Here is a 21021-nt window from a genome sequence, read left to right as displayed (position 1 = left end):
AAAAAATATATATATATATATATATATATATATATATATATATATATATATACACACATACATACAGCAATTGGCAGACTTTTTAACCAAATTGACTTAATTTGCATCAAAAGTATACATTTGAGATGCACAAATAATTGCATAAATAAATAAATATTGCATTACAGTTCAGAATACTGTGACTTCACCTATCAATTTCCAAATAAAAAAATAATAATGAAAATAATGAAATAAAGAAAATCAAATAATCAAGAGAAGTAATGTAACTCTTCTGAACAATCTCCCAAAACCTGCACAATAAAACTGGAATTTGTATGCGTGTGAGAAACATCAATTCCTGCACTCAGGTTGACAGAGCATCTGTCTTATTCTGTGTTCCAACATCCCAAATCAGTTTCTGAAGCCCAAACTCAGCACTGCTCCCTCTGATGACATCCAGGTCGATGACTGCTGCTGTTTCTGGATGACCTGTCCTGAACTCTTGTTTCCCATCCAAACAAAGCAGGGATGCATACTGCCTCACACTGCTGAGAAAAACTGCTGAATGAGCTGAAAAAGTCACAATGCTTTATGAAATCTCACCCTCCGGTGTTGTGAAACATCTAGTGCTTAACTGACCCTTACTGGAGCATGATGAGAATATTGCCTTTCTTTTGTCTTTCTTTATTTATTTCTTAAAGTGTTTTGAGTGGCTTTAGACTGTTGCTATGCTGATGCTGGTGTGCTCTGAGCAAAGAAATAAATAAAAAATCATAAGTTTGATAACTAATGTGAAACACATGATCCAGGACAAGTTACCAGCAAAAGCTCAATACAAAAGTTTCAATGTTTGTTTAAATTACAAACCCTAACCCTGAGCAACAGTAATGATATAACTGCCTTGCCTATTTTCTTTTGCTGGATTTCTGATAGCATGTGTTTTCTTTTCATAAAGTGTTCGGCTCAAATTGTCTGGCGAGGGAAACTGGCGGTCTGCTGGAGAGCAGATTGAGGAAGACGGGGTCAGTGAACTAGAGGTGCTCCTCAGAGGAGCCTTCAGGCCTCAATGTGTCTGTTACTCTGACCAGTAATCTGAGCTGCAACCTAAACACATAAAACACGCAAAGCTGCATCATGGGTGGCTTTTTGCTCTCCTGGTGGCCCTCATTTGATCACCTCTTCTCTAAATCTTTTGACAGCACTCACCCCGAGGGCGGAGATCAGTGATAAGATTGTAACTGCAGGTTTGGTTTAGGTAAAATAGAAGGCCTGAAATGAGCTGATACAGGACAGAAATGTGGGCTTTGCATCAATCATGAGAGAGCAGATTGAGGAAGACGGGGTCAGTGAACTAGAGGTGCTCCTCAGAGGAGCCTTCAGGCCTCAATGTGTCTGTTACTCTGACCAGTAATCTGAGCTGCAACCTAAACACATAAAACACGCAAAGCTGCATCATGGGTGGCTTTTTGCTCTCCTGGTGGCCCTCATTTGACCACCTCTTCTCTAAATCTTTTGACAGCACTCACCCCGAGGGCGGAGATCAGCGATAAGATTGTAACTGCAGGTTTGGTTTAGGTAAAATAGAAGGCCTGAAATGAGCTGATACAGGACAGAAATGTGGGCTTTGCATCAATCATGAGTTTAAAATATATGCTTTAAATCACTGAAGGCGATGTGTCTCAAACACACACACACACACACACACACACATACACACACACTATATATACAGAGCTGGGTAGATTACTTGAAAATTGTAATCTGTTACTGATTCCAAATTATATGACAAAATGTTAGTAACATAATCCATTACATTACACATTTTAAAATAACAACAATCAAAATAAAACACTTACTAAAACCTTACACTTACTTTTACCTGCATGTCATGTCATGTGTGTATATACACACACACACGTTTGTTTTTGTGAATTGTAGGGACTTTCCATAGGCGTAATGGTTTTTATACTGCACAAACTGTATGTGCTATTGCCCTACACCAACCCCACACCTAACCCTACCCATAACAGGAAACTTTGTGCATTTTTACTTTCTCAAAGAAACTCACTCTGTATGATTTATAAGCGTTTTGAAAAATGGGGACATGGGGTAATGTCCTCTTAAGTCACATTCTCCTTATAATACCTATGTCATACCAATGTCATTATACAAATTTGTGTCCTCATATGCTTATATATGCTTTAAATCACTGAAGGCGATGTGTCTCAAACACACACGCACACACACACACACACACACACACATACACACACACTATATATACAGAGCTGGGTAGATTACTTGAAAATTGTAATCTGTTACTGATTCCAAATTATATGACAAAATGTTAGTAACATAATCCATTACATTACACATTTTAAAATAACAACAATCAAAATGAAACACTTACTAAAACCTTACACTTACTTTTACCTGCATGTCATGTCATGTGTGTATATACACACACACACGTTTGTTTTTGTGAATTGTAGGGACTTTCCATAGGCGTAATGGTTTTTATACTGCACAAACTGTATGTGCTATTGCCCTACACCAACCCCACACCTAACCCTACCCATAACAGGAAACTTTGTGCATTTTTACTTTCTCAAAGAAACTCACTCTGTATGATTTATAAGCGTTTTGAAAAATGGGGACATGGGGTAATGTCCTCTTAAGTCACATTCTCCTTATAATACCTATGTCATACCAATGTCATTATACAAATTTGTGTCCTCATATGCTTATATATGCTTTAAATCACTGAAGGCGATGTGTCTCAAACACACACGCACACACACACACACACACACACACACACTATATATACAGAGCTGGGTAGATTACTTGAAAATTTTAATCTGTTACTGATTCCAAATTATATGATAAAATGTTAGTAACGTAATCCATTACATTACACATTTTAAAATAACAACAATCAAAATAAAACACTTACTACAACCTTACTATAACTTTATAAAATAAAACTTACTTTTACCTGCATGTCATGTCATGCCATGTGTGTGTATACACACACACACACACTGCCTACATAGGTAGCTTGTTAGGGTTTGTAACAAATCCTATATTTTGTACCATTTCCACCTGTTTCGGGTCCTCAGAGCACATGAACCAATTAGTTTTCTGCAGAATAACGGGTTTGTTACAGGAGGTGCATGTTGCCATGTGTTCTGTAGGTGTAGGGTTAAATCTGGATGGAAGCAGTGGTTGTGATCTTACCGTGACATTCGGTGAGGTGGTGACGGCACTTCCATCCTCCAGGTAGTGTGTTTCTGTGTAGTGACTAGCAAACAGCCCTCTGCAACACAAACAGACACACACACACACACACACACACACACACACAAACACACACACACAACTGAGTTACTTTCACTCATTTCTTTAATTTCCTACTCCAGTCATTTTACTTAGTCAACATTAAATAAAAATGTTAGTAAGTGTTAGTGATTTGAACAAAATTTTAACTCTATGTTTTAAAATTTTGCTAGTGTTTAACTAGTTCTGAATGATTCGTCAAATCATGCGCCTTGTAAAAGAAAAGATGTGGTGTTGCTTCACAAATAGTTGTCACCCTTAAGATTTTTGCTTAGAGCACTCCAACAATGGCATAGCATCAGTCTAAAAATACTCAGAGCACCCTAGCAACAACATAGCAACACTCAAAGCACCTCAGCAACAGTCAAAAACCACTCAGAGCATCCTAGCAACAGCATAGCAACAGTCGAAAGACACTCAGAACACCCTAGCAACAGCATAGAAACACTCAGAGCACATCAGCAATGGCAGTCTAAAAATACTCAGAGCACCCTAGCAACAGCATAGCAACAGTCTAAAGCCACTCAGAGAACCACAGCAACTGCATATCTAAAGCCACTCAGAGCACCCTAGCAACTGCATAGCAACAGTCTAAAGCCACTCAAATCAACATAGCAACTACATAGCAACATTTTAAAGTCACTATATCTGACTGTGCAAAAACTCTTTTCACTAAAAATTAATTTTTCACTAAAAACTCATTTTCAGCTGACACAAAAATAAGCCCCGCCAACTTTCACTCAGATATTAAGTCACAGCAAGAGACAGCTGACGTTTTTCTGTGATGATGCACTGATTCATTTCAAACCACAGACACCGGCAGGGAGTTTTACAGTGTTTCTCTCTTTCTTTATAATCTGATCAAACACGATCAGCTGCAGATGATCACAGATCAAAGACGGGCCGCAGAGATCCCTCAGCCTGTGAAAGGATGCCCTCATTCTCTCTCTTCCTCTCTCTCCCCGATGAGATAATTACCAACATCTGCAGCCGATCGCTCCTCACACAGCTGTGCTTTCTTAAGCTGAACCTGAACGTGACAAACTCATGAAGAGGATTACAGCACTGCTGAGTCACAGAATAACAACACACACAAACACAGACAGACTTCTGACAGTACAGAGTCTGGGTCACTTCATTCTGACCGTTCACTTCTCCAGGAAAAGACTGTCTAATGGATATTTTTAAGGCGGGTTCATCTGAAATCATTGACATTAAAGGGGTCATATGATGCGGTTCAAGTTTTCCTTTCTCTTTGGAGTGTTACAAGCTGTTCATGAATAGATAAGATCCCTGAAGTTGCAAAGACTAAAGTCTCAAACCCAAAGAGATATTCTTTATAAAAGTTAAGACTGGTCCACGCCCTCCTAAAATGCCTCATTTAAACACACCCCCCACATGTCTACGTCACGATGTGGGAAGATTTGCATAACGCAGCCCAAATGTTCACGCAAAGAAAGAAGGCGTAACTTTTTTGTTGCTTCGCCGCCGCCATGTTGTGAAGATGCTGTGTGTTTCATTGCGAAACAAAAAGACAGTATAAGTCATTATAATCAGGAATTATGTCCCCACTGGATGCAACAAATGCCTTGTTTGTAATGGGTTTTAATGTTTTTGTCGCGTCGCTCCGGCCGGGAGATGGCATCACAGTATGGTAAGGGGTGTAACATTTCAGTCACACGCTTGAGGTATTCGGCCAATCACAACGCACTGGATAGCTGGCCAATCACAGCACACCTCACTTTTCAGACCGATGAGCTTTGTAAAAATCGACGTGTTTCAGAAAGGCGGGGCATAGAGGAGAAACAATAATGTACAGTGTGTGGAAAATAATGTGTTTTTTAACTTTAAACCGCATAAACACATTTCCTTACACCAAATACACAAACTAACGTTGTTTTTAGCAACACCATATGACCCCTTTAAGCTAAAAATCTGTTCAGTCTGCATGTAATTTATGTTGTAGAATAAAGTGTGAAAGTCATTCTTCCTACTGCATACTGCACATTACATACTTCAACTTCCAGGAGAAACTTGTCTATCTCTTTTCGCCAAACTTAACTCTCTTTCAACTAAACCTCTACTCTCTTAAATCGAATTAGATGATCCTGGAGCCCACAGTGGGGCTTCGTATGGAAAAATCAATGAAAACCCTGCAGTGAATTTACAACAGAATCTGAAGGTTTCCAAGAAACTAGGAACAAACACTTGCAGTTAAAAATAGCTTTTTGGATCTAAAGAGAGGCCCATAGCGGTGCATGGAGACCATCTGATCTGTACCGCACCATCAAAGAACTACAAAATGACAGTGAATTAATTGATTTTAAAAAGATTAGACAGATTAGACGGACCTTTAATTGAATGTAAAACCCCAATTTTTGGTTCTGACAGCAAGTAAATTAATTTCTGATTAATGTTTATTATAAAAACCTATCCCGAATGCTAGAAATCTTAAGTAACATTATAAATGTCTTTACTGTCACTTTTGATCAATTGAATGCATCCTTGCTGAATAAAAGTAATAATTTCTTTCAAAAAAGAAAGAAATCTTATTGACCCTCAAATTTTTGTGTACATAACCAAGTTGCAATCAGACACCAATTATTAACATCAGTTAAAAAACAAGGAATAATTTAAAGGTCCCATATTGTTTTTCACGAGGTCTAGGGGCTATTTAACTACCATATAAGTTTCAAAACAGTCAGTCCACAGTAAAATGCACACAGCCTGCTTAAAGTTCTAGCTATTTTTCACGAAACCTTGTGACTTCCGTAAAAAGTTGACGTCAGAACTATACAGTCACCGCCTTCAGTCACCACCCCGAGCACCGCCCACCGTCCCACTCTCCTTTTGTCAAACCCCCAGACAACATCATGTCCATGCCATTGCTGAGCAACAACAACACGGAAACATGTCGAAAAGGTTAACTTTAACCATGAAACCAGATCGGCCGACCTGTAACGTTACACGTTATACTCAAAGGATGGACGATCTGACAGGATCTGACAGTAAAGACAAACTCACCGTGTCTATCTAGTCATGATGAAGATGTATATATATTTCAATTTCAGCAGGAAACTATTTTTACAGCTACACTATTATTCCAGCCACAATTAATCACAACAATGTATATACAATTACAAATTATTATATATAAATCGTCCATTTGTTGTTTTACACACATGCACACAGACATTATTTCATACACGACATAGTCGTGAGATGCAAGAAACATAGACATATGGCAAGAAATCTGTAGACGCACCCATATCAACAAAATACAATATTTTATTGAACCTTTTCTGATAAGAAGTGTGCGCTGCAAACGTGAGCATTTTTGATGATCCTTTCTGTCCAGTCTGCTCGTTTTATCGCGTTTAACCACAGCTGTCGTCAGTGTTTTGTCTGGCAGATATGCAGCAGATATGCGATCAAATTTCTAATTTGAGGCTGTATTACGTCGATTCTGGCACCCAGCATCACAACAAGATGATATTTTATGATATTGTTTTGCTGCCTCCAGCTAGCGCTGTGACGTCGCTGACCCTAGTTACCTGTGGTTGGCCTGGGAGTGCGTCACTCAGAAAACAACAGGCCAATCAGAACAGAGGCTCATGAATATTAAATAGACAGACCAAAATCGACCTGTTCTCAGCAGAGCTCCTGAGAAAGGAGCTGTAAAAATATATTGAGATGGTTTTTGGTACTTATACCGCAAATATATATTCTTAAGGACATCAAAACCTCAAATAAAACTCCAGAAAGGTGTACAATATGGGACCTTTAAGGAATTTTCAATCCTTTTAATCAGGTTTGGGGAGTAACTGTACATGTAATGACAATATGTAATTTAATTACAAAATCAACGTAACTGTGATCAGTTACAGATACTGAGAAAAAAAAATTGTAATTAAGTTAATTATTGCAAAGGGGGTTACATCTGAATATTTTCTGAAAAAAGCTAGAATATGTTGAATTAATTTTTGCTTAGCCTGTTTTTGATGCGCGCGATGTCTCCTGCCATTTTCAACAGATTAACAGTTGAAAACATTCCTTAGAAACTTTACTAGAAAGTAATCAAATGTTATCAGTTACATTACTTTAATAAAGTAATTGAAATAGTTACAATACTAATTACATTTTAAATAGGGTAACTTGTAATCTGTAACCTATTACATTTCCAAAGTAACCTTCCCAACACCGCTCTTAATACATTTACTTTAATAGCGTACTGACTTTTGGATTTACTTTATTTAATAGCGTTCATGTTTCCTATTTTGCATTCATTGTTTTTTAAGCGATAATAGGATTTGAATATAGGATTTTAAAGGAGTTGCAGGAACTCTTTTCATAATGCAACCCGACCTCTCGTCCCTTATGGCTTAATTATAATGGACGGCTGTTTAATTGGTCTCACCCGCACTGTTTCACATGGTAAATGGGATTAACAGCACATGTAACTACAAAACAGCATTTGGCAGGGGTTTAGTAGTGCCTAAAAACCTAGGAAGGGATGAGAAGTCTTAAAATCTGCCGCTTGATCACAGACGTTCTGACAGATGTTGCTCTTCTAATCACACATGCAGCAGAAGCAGATTAACAAGCACAGACTCTTGAAGGAGCAGCAAACCGACGTCTGAACTACAATCGGAGGTCCAAATCTTGGCTAGATTCATTCCCACAGGTGTGTTTGGAGGCATATGGTTGAGGCAAAAGGGTCAACTCAACATACTGCTAGATTGTCCACAGACGATGTGGATCGTCAAAGGCCAAAAATAGGATTTATCCTTCTTTTCAAGCTCTAATTTGAGTTTGAGCTTAGAAACAAATATATTTACAAACTATGACCGTTGCATTAGGTTCCTGTACCTTTGGAACAATGACTTTTACAGTCATTTGTAAGGGTTTTTAAAAGGAATATAATAGAGAATGCATTCACAAAGAATAAAAAAAATACAACTAATGGGATTTTAGCCAAGAGTTATAGATAAAATAAAATCGCATGGCCTTTTAAGACTTTTCCAGGCCTGGAAATCACAGTATTTCCATTTTGAATGACTGTGGGAACCCTGTCTATAACTATAAAAATCTGCAGTGCATTTCCACCGAAAGGATCATCTAATACCTTCCAGAAACTACTAAACTAGACTTCTGTTCTAATGAATCAATCAATAATGTATAACCATTAAACTGAAGAGCCCGATGAAGACCATGTGTCCTTCATAATATGGCAGATTTATTCATTTAGCAGAGGCATTTATTCAAATCAGCTTATAAATGGGTACAAATACAAACACATCAGGAGGAAACTTTGGAAAAAATGGCAAAAGAAACTTCCAAAATCAGCTAAATGCATTCTGGATTTACGAATGGAAAACTCAAGGGACTCATAAATGAATTTTCTCTCATTATCTACTCACCCTAACTTCAGGAATATAGTCATATGAACCACTTTTGGACCTTTCTGAACATTACATTTTCATTTTTGGCTGAAGTTAAACCTCTACGTCACATCATCTCGCCACTAACATCCCAAATCCTCATTTCAACTCATTAGCTCATCATCTCACATCACCAGCATACTACAATTATAAATATTTCCTCATTGACACAGTGTTACAATGATTCTGTGACCGTTTTCTCATTTATTTTTCAATTATTCACACGAGCAGAGACTAAACAGAGTGAAAGATTAGCAATTCTTTGTACGAAGGAGAAAAAAAGAGAAATAATTCTACCTTTCATGCTGTGGAAAGACGACTGCAGCAAAGCCACAAGCAGAAAAAACTAATCAAATCATCAGTCACTAGGGGAAAAAGACACAGCAGGGCGCCGTTGTTTCCCCTGGTCACTTAATGCTTTGTGTTCTCACAAGATAGAAAACTAGAAAGGGACACGGCAGGGGTGGACAGAATAACAACAACGGCACAGGTTTCTCTTTCAAGAATAGAACTTAAAGGAATAGTCCAGTCTAATATGAAAACCCTGTCATTATTTACTCACCCTCAAGTCATTTTAAATCGGAATCCTGTTATTTTTTTCTCTTTTCCATATAGCAACACTTCATAGTCATCTGTCAAACTCCAAAGAGGACAAAAAAACACCATAAAAGCATTACAAAAGCAGTCCATACAATGTGTGCTATGCAGTATATTCCTAGTCTTAAGTCAGACGACAAAATTGTGTGATGAGCAGACTGGAATTTAAATCTTCATTCACTGATTATTTTGAAGCTTGGAAAGTTTTGCCTGAATTCATTCATTCAAACTCAAACAATAGTGCATCATTTTTTGTGCATTATTTTTAAATAATTGTAATAATTATTAAATATTATTTAAATAACAAGTGGTAATTGAATACAATATTTAATTAATAAAACTAAAATTTAGATTATGATTATTATAATATAATATTATGTTATAATAATAATTAATTATATATATATCATGTATTAATTATATGTAATATTTTATATTATTCTATTATATATATATATATATATATATATATATATATATATAAAATTGTTTAAAATCACTTTTAGAGTAATACATTTTTTTTAATTATTACAAATATACAATGATTTAAACATGTTTTTTTATTTTATTTATATATTTTGTATTTTATTTCATTATCAGTAAACAACAAAATAAATCAGTCACTAACTCTCCTAAGTTACTTAAGAAAACTACTTTTTTCTGTTTTTAAAAAGTAGTTGTGTTAAGATGCTTAAAGAAAGTTCTGCACCAAAAAGAAAACAGCATGAATGTCAGTTTGGAACAACTTGGGGGTGAATCATCACAGAATCAACGATTTCCTTAACACTGCAGCTCTGCCAGCTTTAAATGAAGAGCACATGAGTCTAATTTTATTTACATGCTGAGGTAAGACAAATCCCGGCCCTTCGCTAGAGAGAAAAAGACAGACAAAAGAGAGGAACGAACAACGAGGGAGACTGGACAAAGTAACAGCCCAAATTATTTTCCAGGCCTTGGCTGGCTAACCGTGAATTCAGCTGCAGTGAACTCGTGCCCATATTGTCAAGGACAAAGCGCAGTTTTCTCATGCTTCCTTGGGAGAAATCAGGTCACGGCTCGTTCCAGAGCGTCTCCTCTCACACAGAAATTAGTTCCTCTTTATCATCCTGCACATCTGTTTGTCCTTTTATCTGATAATTGGAAGATGGATTAGTAATGCAGAGTCTGTATTAAAGACCTCCGTTTAGCGTTCTCCATGGATAATACCTCAAATCATGCAGCTTGTTGAGGAGAGGTGTGCTGTTACTTTAGTAAGCAATTAGATGTACGATTGTGCCAGGTGAAAGATAAAAGAGATGATAAAAATCCCACAGATTTACATCTAGAGATCTGAATATCCTAAAGTCCAGAGACTTTTTGACTTGAGCCAATAAGAAAATGCACACACACACACACCACATAGCAACGAGGTAAAAGCTCCTCTGCAACAACTTAGCAACTGCATAGCAAAACCCTGGCAACCACCCATAACACCAACTGCATAGCAATGCACTACAACAATTCAAAACACTTTAGCAACCACACAACAGCCTAGCAACCACTCAGAACACTCTAGCAACTGCATAGCAACACACCAAAATGGTTTAAAACATTTTAGCAACCATCCAGCAATATCCTGGGATCTACTCAGAACATCATAGCAACTTTACAGCAAAACCCTGGCAACCACTCAGAGTACCATAGCAACTGCATAGCAACACACTACAACTGTTCAGAACACTTTAGCAACCACATAGCAAAACCCTGGCAACCACTCAATGTACCATAGCAACAAAACTACTCAGAACACTTTAGAAACCACATAGCAACGACCTGGCAACCACTCAAAACAGTAGTGAGCAGGTGCATTTGCTCAGGTGAGAAGTCCATACATTTTCCTCAACAAATGTAAAAGTGATGTGAATCGAATACATCGACTTGCACAGTGTAAAGTCCACTGAGGTCATTTCGTCTCCTGTATCAAACATCTGCTCTGGAACTAATGGAAAATCATCAGCCAGAGGACCATAAAAGAGAAACCAGCACTCATACCAAACCCAAAAATTTCATGGAAAATCGATTATTTAAGGTAAAACATTCTTCTCTCTGGACACGACAGACATTACATTGCCAAACGCACTTCAGCAATTATAGAACATCTATTTTAAGAACTTATAAGCTTTAAAAGAATGTTCTGGGTTCAGTACATGTCAACCACCACAGACAATTCAGAAAATATAAAACTGATGCTACAGCTTCGGAAACCAGAGCAAACATTTGGCTTAAAGGGATAGTTCTCACAAAACTGAAAATCCTGCCATAATTTCCTCCCTCAAACCTGTATTAATTTCTACCTTCTGTTGAACTCAAAAGAAGATATATTGAAGAATGTTGCTAACCAAAGACTTGATGGTCGCAATTGACTTCCATAGTATGGAAAAAAAATACAATGGAAGTCAATGGCTACCATCAACTGCTTGGTTACCAAAATTCGTCAAAATATCTTCTTTTGTATTCTTTTGCATAAATGATGACAGATGTTCCATTTTTGGGTGAACTATCCCTTTAAGTGTGATAATGTAACCTATTTTAGCTATTTTCTAAATCATTTTAACTCTTTCCCCGCCATTGACGGAATTTTCCCTCATTTATGAAACAACACTTCCTCGCTATAGACTGAATTCTATAAAAATTCTGGCTTTCCGTGTTTGCACTCTTATACGGTAGGAGGCACTATTACACACCTTCTGAAAGAGTACTGAATCTCTGTATCAAAACACAGTGAAGAAGAAGCAGAAACAAGCGATCACGAAAGTAAGCAGATGCATATGTAAAATAATGCGATCATGAAACAATAAACAGCATATAAATCAAAACTGCCTAACGTTACCAAATGAAATGTCGATCCAGGAAACTTTGGTGGTGTTGATGGAAGCGATCTACTCCATCTATGATTCGTTCATCGTTTTGATCATTTTCTCAGCTTTTTGTTCAAAACTTGCTTTTTTATTAAACTTGCGCACATTTAAGTGTTGATAAAACAACAATGCATGAAGCTAGAATACAAGCTTTTGACATTGCATGTTCAGGGATATTCATGCAACAAAATCTGGGCCATGAAAATTTTGTGGAAATGTAAAAAAATTTTTAGCAGTGGCTGGCAACTTTTCACAAAAAAAAAAAAGGTCAGAACCTAGTGTCTAATTTCTAAACGACTCACAGGAATAAATGAAATAGCACTGGTGTGATGGGAGAACTGTTGACTAGGAATTAAATAATCCATGGAAATATTCCGAGGCTGATGTAATGACATCCCATGGCAGGACAGAGACTGCACCCAGCTCTTAAGCTTTAGCTAACAAGGAGCGTTACACCCTTGGAATGGACGAAGGCCGCTTGCCTCATCGCAGGGATGAACTATTCCAACATGAGCTGGAACGAAGGCAGGCGCAGGAGACTGGGTCACAGAAAACACCTGAGGACCAGAAAACTGCTCAGCTGTGACTGAACAGAGAGGAAACTCACCTGAGGGGGTCAAGAGGTCAGGGGTCAAGATGTCACATGAGTTATTTCAACACACAAGCGCAAAAGGTCACAAAAAAACAATCAAAAGGGCAAAAAGTTCAGGAAAATGAGCAGCAAAGGTCTCAGAGAATGAGCTATCTAGGAAGAATGAATGAAAAATGAAAAACATTAAGACTCAGAGCAACAACTGATCAACCAGAAGTAAAAGAACTGGTCAATGCTTTTTCTAGCTTTAATTTAAACAAGCACAAGGTAGGAAATATTACAGCTGTAAATATCAGACTTATCTGTATATTTTCTTATCTCTATATTGTCTTGTTGTTGTGGGAATTTGTGGGTTGCATTTCAGACATAATTTTAAAATGAATTTCTTCATATTTATTGAATAATGTTGGTGATTTATGAATGTATCCTCGATAGACATATTTGAAATACCGCCATATGCATTGCTTAGACATAGATTTTCACAGTTTATAGGCCTTTCCACACTGAGTGTGATGCGAAAAAGCGAAGCGAATCACCGAACGCAAAACGATTGTTCGCCTTCTGCTAATTCACGCCTGCACGTTAGGTGGCGCCGACCAACAACACATTTTTCCTCAGATATGTATCTCGTAAATAGATTTAACATCGTCAAAGTTTGGTTCGACACCAGAAAAACAAACTATCTCTAATGTTTACAAGAATAAAAATACAATTAGAAGTACAATTAGCATCAAGCTACACTTGAAAATGTATGTAATTATTAATGTATTTGCTTACCCACTTTAAACCATCAGAGTGCTTGTAATAACTTCCGATTGTGATCTATAGTTGATTTTGATTAATAAGCAGACACATGCACTCTTTGTATGCCACCACTCTCACTCTTTTGTGCAACAGCAGCTGCTCCGGTCACGTGATCCTAGCTCAAATCTTATTGGACGGCCCGTGATTTCACTTTGCGAAACTGAAAAGATTAGTTGGACTGGTTCGAAAAAAGAAAACATTCGCATTTTCGGTGCACGAATATTCGCGGTCTATGTGGAAGCATCCATGGAAATCTATTGTTTTATTCCAGCGTGTCATCGCGTTCGATATTCGTTTCGCTTTTTCGCACTCAGTGTGGAAAGGCCTGAAGACTAATTAGAGATCTCAATTATGTAAAAACAAGTCTCAACACTGTAAAAAAAAGTTTTGTCAGAAAACTTAAAAATGCACTCATAATAATTGAATAATTGACTCTAATTAAATAGTTTTTACGCAATTTACGTTTACGCGTTAACGTTAAGGAAACATTCCATTTATTTTGAAACATTATAGGAATGTTACCTTTGAAATTTCTTTGAACATTCTAAAAAAAAGCAGCTACATTTAATAATGTTACACGAATGTCCAACTAAAACAATTCCGAAAAAAGGTTCCATAAACAATGTATAAATAACCTTTTTGTGCTAATATTTGAAAACATTATTAAAGACCAGATAACTTTGAATGAACATTCTGTTAACATTTGTTCTTTTAGAAACCTTGCCTTGAACATTCTGAGGTCTTTATTTGTATCTCATTGCTGTCTTGGAGAAACAATTGAGACCTAATTTGTGATTTTTTGTTCTTATGCATATGATGTGATTTGAAACATGATATTTATCAATTATGTATTTCTCCCTTTGCAGTCGTTGTACTGCCAAACAGAACAAAAACTTCAGCATGAAAACATCTCTTCATGAAACCCAAAACCCACAACAATAAGAACATACAAAACGCAAACTCTCCTCTGAAGTGCGGGATCTTGAGGCACATCTGGCCACATTAACACATCTGTCATCGCGCACGCAAACATTACGAGTCTGGGCGTGTACGTTTCCTTAAATCACAGTTCTTTTCATCTGCGATAGCGTCGCCATTTTTACCGCACACTCTTAGAGAAGTCAGGAAAAAATTAAATCAGAAATAAAATCATAAATCGAGAGATTATTGCGAGGCTAGCGTGTGTCATTCTTGACGAATGTCTCTGGTAAATGATCTCAGAGTAACGTGTTAACAATCAAAAATAACAAATCAAAGGTTTTTCGTAAGCACACGCAAATGTATCGCCTAAATTTGCCTGATCAACAGCTCCTGGACGGCGTCCCACAGATGCTAACACTTAAAACTCATTTCAGCAGTGGATTTGCTTCTCTCACGCTTGCGCAATGAGCATCACATAAAATAGAAATCAAAAAGCCTATTTTATGAGTCCAACTTTCATTTTTGGTAGCACGAGAGCTTATGAAGTCACGGCCAAAGGTACCGAATTAGCCTAAACCCCTGTGATGCACCTCAGTCCCAATCCATCACACCAGATCCTGGAAGATTTTTCATCTCCTTCTTGTATTTTGGACCCACTGTTGTTCTCCCTTCGGGCCTCTGCGTGTTCATTACGTCTGTTTGACAAAGCATTCAGATGGCCTACCTTTCAAACGGCCTCACATCTGCTTAAAGTTGCAAGAATATGATATATGAAAACAATCCTGCTCCGTGAGCCAGTCACAAGCATCTGGGAATAGTTTATTTACTGATTCATTTGAACAGCGTATAAGACTCGCCAGTTCTGTCTCAGCTGCTCGTCTGCTGTCAAATAAATACCAAATTAAACGAAAATCCCCCCAAACAACTTGAGAAACATAAGAACAGGGATGTTTAAGAGCAGAACACCTGCTTACACTGTAAAAAAATATATATATATTTTTTTTATTGTAAATAACAAAGATTAAGTTTGACAAGAAAATATTTCAGTCTTTCTACTTCAAAATTTGATGACTAATTCAACTAATGTATCACTTGAAGGTTCTTTGTGATTATATTACTAGCAATTTCTGAGTGAAAATTATTTTAACACCATTTTTCAGTATAGAAAGAATAATTCAGATTCATATGTAAAAAATAAATAAAATAAAAATTTATATTATATTATATGGACAGATGATGTATTGTTGTATCAAAATGTCATGTTTAATTCACTGTGACACTTGCCAATCCTATTATTAGTAATTATATATTATATAGTAATTATTTGTGGAATTAAAAGTACAAATAGTTTTTTCAGTGTAGAAAGACAAATTCAGCAAAAATGGAAGATACTGTCATCAATTATTCACTCATGTTATTCAGACTTTCCTTCTTCAGTTGAATCATATAATGGAAAAAAATACACTCTTAAAAATAAAGGTGCTTCAAAAGGTTCTTGAAGCGATGCCATAGAAGAACCATTTTTGGTTCCACAAAGAAGCATTCAGTCAAAGGTTCTTTAAAGAACCATCTCTTTCTTACCTTTTTATAATCTGAAGAACCTTCTTTCGCCACAAAGAACCTTTTGTGAAACAGAAAGGTTCTTCAGATGTTAAAGGTTCTTTATGGAACCATTTAGACAAAAAGGTTCTTCTATGGCATCGTGAAGCACCTTTATTTTTAAGAGTGTAGGCTAGTAAATAGAAAAACTAAACGGATTTTTCACAAAAGTAGTAGAAGGAAAGACATGAGGGTGAGTAAATGATGGCAGAATCTTCACTTTTTGGATGAATTAGTACTTATTTGACAAGATTATTTTAATGAGACTGTGTTCTGCTGATGCAGAAATGATCTGCCATTCTCTCAGCATGCAAGTCAAATCTAGAATGGTTTTACTTGTTGGTTTTACTCCATGTGCTGAATCATAAGCTGTCTAGTTGGTTGTGTGTCATGCTGAACCTTGATTCCTGGAAACCCCTACAGAGCTGTGTCTAGACGAGTCCTTCTCTTCTGCTGGAAAAATAGTGTTTTGTCCTCATAATTCACCTGATGCCAAATGAACAATGCATCGTGTCCGGAAGCACTTGAGTGTCCTTCGCTCTAGCCCTAAAAAAACATTTCATTTGCACTCAAGGAGTCTGTGGTTGTGTCTAAATTACCAATTTTTCTACAAATGCAAACGCGTATGAATCATAGCATCAATATTCATGAAAACTCTGCACTGGAACAAATGACTTCAACCCTTCAGCCTCATTATTCTTCTGATGCAGCAAATGCATGCATAAAAGAATGGTTTCTAAATAAATTAACTAATAAAACACCCAGGTGACCTCTTTCTTTACTCTTTTGCTTCTTCATTTACTAAATACTCAAACGGAAATAACAATAAAAACAAGCAAATATATATATAAATAAATGCATGTCAGTTTATTTGATTATTTTTAACATAACTAATAGATTTTATTTTTATTATTTATTTTCTATAGCCTGGGCCAATGGGGCTTCATTTCTCAGTATACAAAAGTTTTTCAATGTATTAATCTATTTATTATGTTTTATTGTATAATATATCATTACAATATATACAAATATAATAATACAAATAATAGTATGACTGTGAATATAATATAAGATAGAATTATATGCATAAAATATAAAACTATTTCGATAGTTTATATATTTTATATATACATAATACATACAATTTATATATATAAAAATAATTACATTATTGTATTATATATATGCAAATACAACAATACTAGTAACTATATTACTAGTACAAGAATAATTGTATGATTGTAAAATAAAAACAAAATAAACATACACACACACGTGTGCATGTATCTCTCTTTCTATAATTTAACAATAGTTAAATATTTAATTATTATATTTAATATACCATATATAATTACATTTAATTTATCTCAAATAAAATATTCCTATTATTATATTATATACTGCTAAATAAATCTATAATTATTTGTATAAAATAATAATAATATCTCCCAGTGCTTCCATTAAAAATACACACACACATTATTTGTGCTTTACTCCAATGCAAAAGCATCCTTAAATACCACCTCTACGTGTGTTTTCAGATCCATTTAACTTCCTCCGGTCTCAGCGGTTCCTCACAAACACTCTTTCTGTCTTTCCCAGCTACACACATGCAGCACTTCCTGCAGCTCGAGTGTCAGTACGTTTAGCTTTCATCTGCGTCCCTGCAGGGAACTCTCACACCCGTCCGTCTGAAGCCAAACCCCAGACTCGTGCTCAGCACCGCACGACTCAACATCTGCTTTCTGCATGAGCGCAAGGGAAAGACTCCCACAAGCCCCTGCTCCTCTTTTATTGTGCTTTAAAGAGCGCGAGTGGAAGAAACGCTGCTCGAGAGCAACCCGCCGCCTCAAACTAAACCCCCTGAAACCAGCGAACAAAAGGAAAAGCACTAAAGCAGGGTTCGGTTTCCTCAGCAGATCTTCAGGACTCGGGGGCGAACACCGGTCAAATGGGGCAGAAAGGTGAGGGATCAGCCCCGAACTACACGGGAGGAGCTTGTTAATGATCTTAAGGCAGTTGGGACCACAGTCACCAAGCAAAGCATTGGTAACACACTACGCAGCAATGGACTGAAATCCTGCAGCGCCCGCAAGGTCCAAAGAACATCTAAATGATTCCTCTAACCTTTATATAATGTTTTTTCTGGATTTTTTGGTTGGTATTCTGTCTCTATACGTTAAAATAAACCTACCATAAAAATTACAGACCCTTAATTTTTTTGTAAGTGGGCAAACTTACAAAATCAGCAGGGGATCAAATACATATTTTCCCCACTGTATGACATTATATTACATAGATATTACATTATAATTTTATACACACACACGCATACATATATATATATATAAAACAAAATATATACAAATAAAATGAATTCTAAATATTAAAGGGGTCATCGAAATGCGAACATAAATGACAAATAATAAAACACCCTATAATAAAAAAAAATCCATTCAGTGTTTTTTTTTAAATCCTCATAAATAATATCCCCTTTCTCAAATCAAGCCGTTCTCAGCTTCTTGGCTGTGTGACGTCACACAGACCCAGGTCCCTCCCACGATTGTTGATTGGCACTGGTGTTTTACCTTAGACCCGCCTTGAGTGAGCTGTCATCAGTCCGCCATTGTTTCACCGCCGGAGCAGATGTAGACAAGAGTGACTCCTAGAAGGTTGAGGTGTTCTGTTGTTGGATGTAATAATGAACATAGCAGTCGTCATTTACTCCCGACATCTGAGCTGCTGAAGATGCAGTGGATTACGTTTGTTTTTGAAGGGAATGCGCCCCCGATCTCCATAAATGCGTTTATGTTTGCGTGAATCATGTGTGATCCAGCCTCACCTCAAGAAGAAGAGAGTGTAAGGTTCTTTTATGAATCTTTGCAAATAGCCTTTCCTAATAATGTCGTAGTTAGCAATTTCCTCGGCTAAATGTGGCTAAAGTAAACAGACTCATGAGAACGGCTCCTCACCCCACGGAAGAGAGGGGCGGGTGGGCAGAGCTCATTAGCATTTAAAGGGACATGCACTAAAACGGGGTTGCTGTGAACAGAGCTGTTTTTGACAGGGTAAAAAGGGTGTTGTTTTACACTACCATAGAGAAATTCTAACCAAACTATGTTACAGACTTTTCATTAAGACCCCAAAGAATCATATCAACTTGTGGAAAATGGGCATCCGATGATCCCTTTAACAAAACCTATGAAAGTATATCAAAGATACTAATATAACACATGATAAATTAGTGTGAGGAAGAGACTGAGATTTAAGTCACTGTTCACTGAAGGTCTTGCCTTTTGCTGTAACTCCCTTTTCGTCATTAGATGAGGAACGTCAGTATACATCGGTCATGTAGAAGATTAAACACTGCTTAAATCATGAAGACACTTTTTTTTATTATTAATCTAGTACAAAATCCAATTTCATGTGCAATAAGAGCTATTTATGGCCAGTGGTTTTTCTGAATCCCCTCACTCAAACCAAACATGAGCAGATCACTAGGCTTTGAACAGAGCTAATATTCCTCTCTATTACACTGCTGACTCATTACGCAGAACAATGCAAATGGCTCCATTTCAACTCCAAAAATCCATCTTTTGTTTCGTCTGGTTCATACGTCCACCTTATAAGGACAAAGAACATGAGCTGGTCAATAACAGCATGAAGTCACTGTACAGAACATAAAATATGGAGAAATGTTAATGAAAACTGTATAACGGCCAACTGACATGAGTAATGCCTGAATGCCATTCTGTGCAAGTAATTTAATGCTTTTAAAATGAAATCTATTATCAAAAGAACAATTCTGCACATTTGTAATTCTGGCAGCACATTTAGTACTAAATAAAAGAAGAAAATGCAACTAAAAGACACACACACCACATCAATTAACCCCCGTTTTGAACAACTACAGCTGTTCCTTTTAAATCAGATATGAAAGTTGATAATGCATGACATCAAGTCTAGGCCTAGAATAATAAAAAAAAAAAATATATATATATATACACACACACACACACACACACACATATACATTATGTATTTATTTTGTCAATAGCCTAAAAATTATGTGTGCGTGTAATTATATATTATGTGCATAATTATTATTACATAAATTCATAATTTCATAATTGTTATTTTATATTTATGTATTAATTAGTTTTTTTCCACATTTTTGAACATATAAAAGTTTTCCCTTACATTACTTCATTACAGGCAAGTGATTATGGTAATACAGTCCTTTGTACCCGTACCACTGTTAGCAAATGATGCAGCTCCATGACTCCAGCTCTTCATTAGTGCAGATGAGCCTGGAAAAACAAGACCTTCAAGTGCTGAGCCTCATAACAGCGATTCAGACGGCCTTATCAAGAGCTCCAGTTATCTGCCGGCTTACAGCGGTCATTATCGCAGGGAACCGGCTCCTTGACATTACAAATTAATTAGAGGGGAAACCCAAAAAACATCACATAAACCCTCAAGATGCAGATCGAGGAGGAGGTGTGTGTCGCAGTCTCTTAAGCATCATTTTCTTGTCTTTTGTATGGATGTCTTACAAACACACTCTCTCGCTCATCTCTCATTCTCTTTAATGACTCGAGCCTCATTGTGCTGCTGCTCTCTCGTCTTTCCAGCTCTGCGCTTCAGAAATCTTCAGAGATTTCTCACCCTTATTCTTCGAGTGCCTAATGCTTTCATCGGTGCACGATTTGGTCAGAAAATCCGATTGCAGTTTCAATTGTGACATGATCAACATTCAGCATCGCATGAAGCTGCTGCTCAGATATCAAGGCTGAAGTCCCATCGAAACATCAAAACAATGAGCAAAAACTGCGTGTTCACACTTTTGTTT

At 36.8% G+C, this 21021-nt stretch overlaps 1 protein-coding gene across 1 annotated transcript in view; it reads right to left on the bottom strand.

Moving 5' to 3' along the window:
- The window catches only part of LOC107567806 (disintegrin and metalloproteinase domain-containing protein 12-like), a 105386-nt gene that overhangs the window by 54562 nt on the left and 29803 nt on the right, over positions 1 to 21021 (bottom strand). The window contains exon 4 of the mRNA XM_016253574.1: positions 3220 to 3298. Coding sequence (XP_016109060.1) covers positions 3220 to 3298 — 79 coding nt within the window. The remainder of the gene's footprint in view (positions 1 to 3219; positions 3299 to 21021) is intronic.

This window comes from Sinocyclocheilus grahami, unplaced genomic scaffold (assembly GCF_001515645.1).
Source record: "Sinocyclocheilus grahami isolate Dianchi unplaced genomic scaffold, SAMN03320097.WGS_v1.1 scaffold1189.1, whole genome shotgun sequence".
NCBI lineage: Eukaryota > Metazoa > Chordata > Actinopteri > Cypriniformes > Cyprinidae > Sinocyclocheilus > Sinocyclocheilus grahami.
Note: the sequence above shows the minus strand (reverse complement) of the source record. Positions and strands in the feature narration are given on the sequence as shown.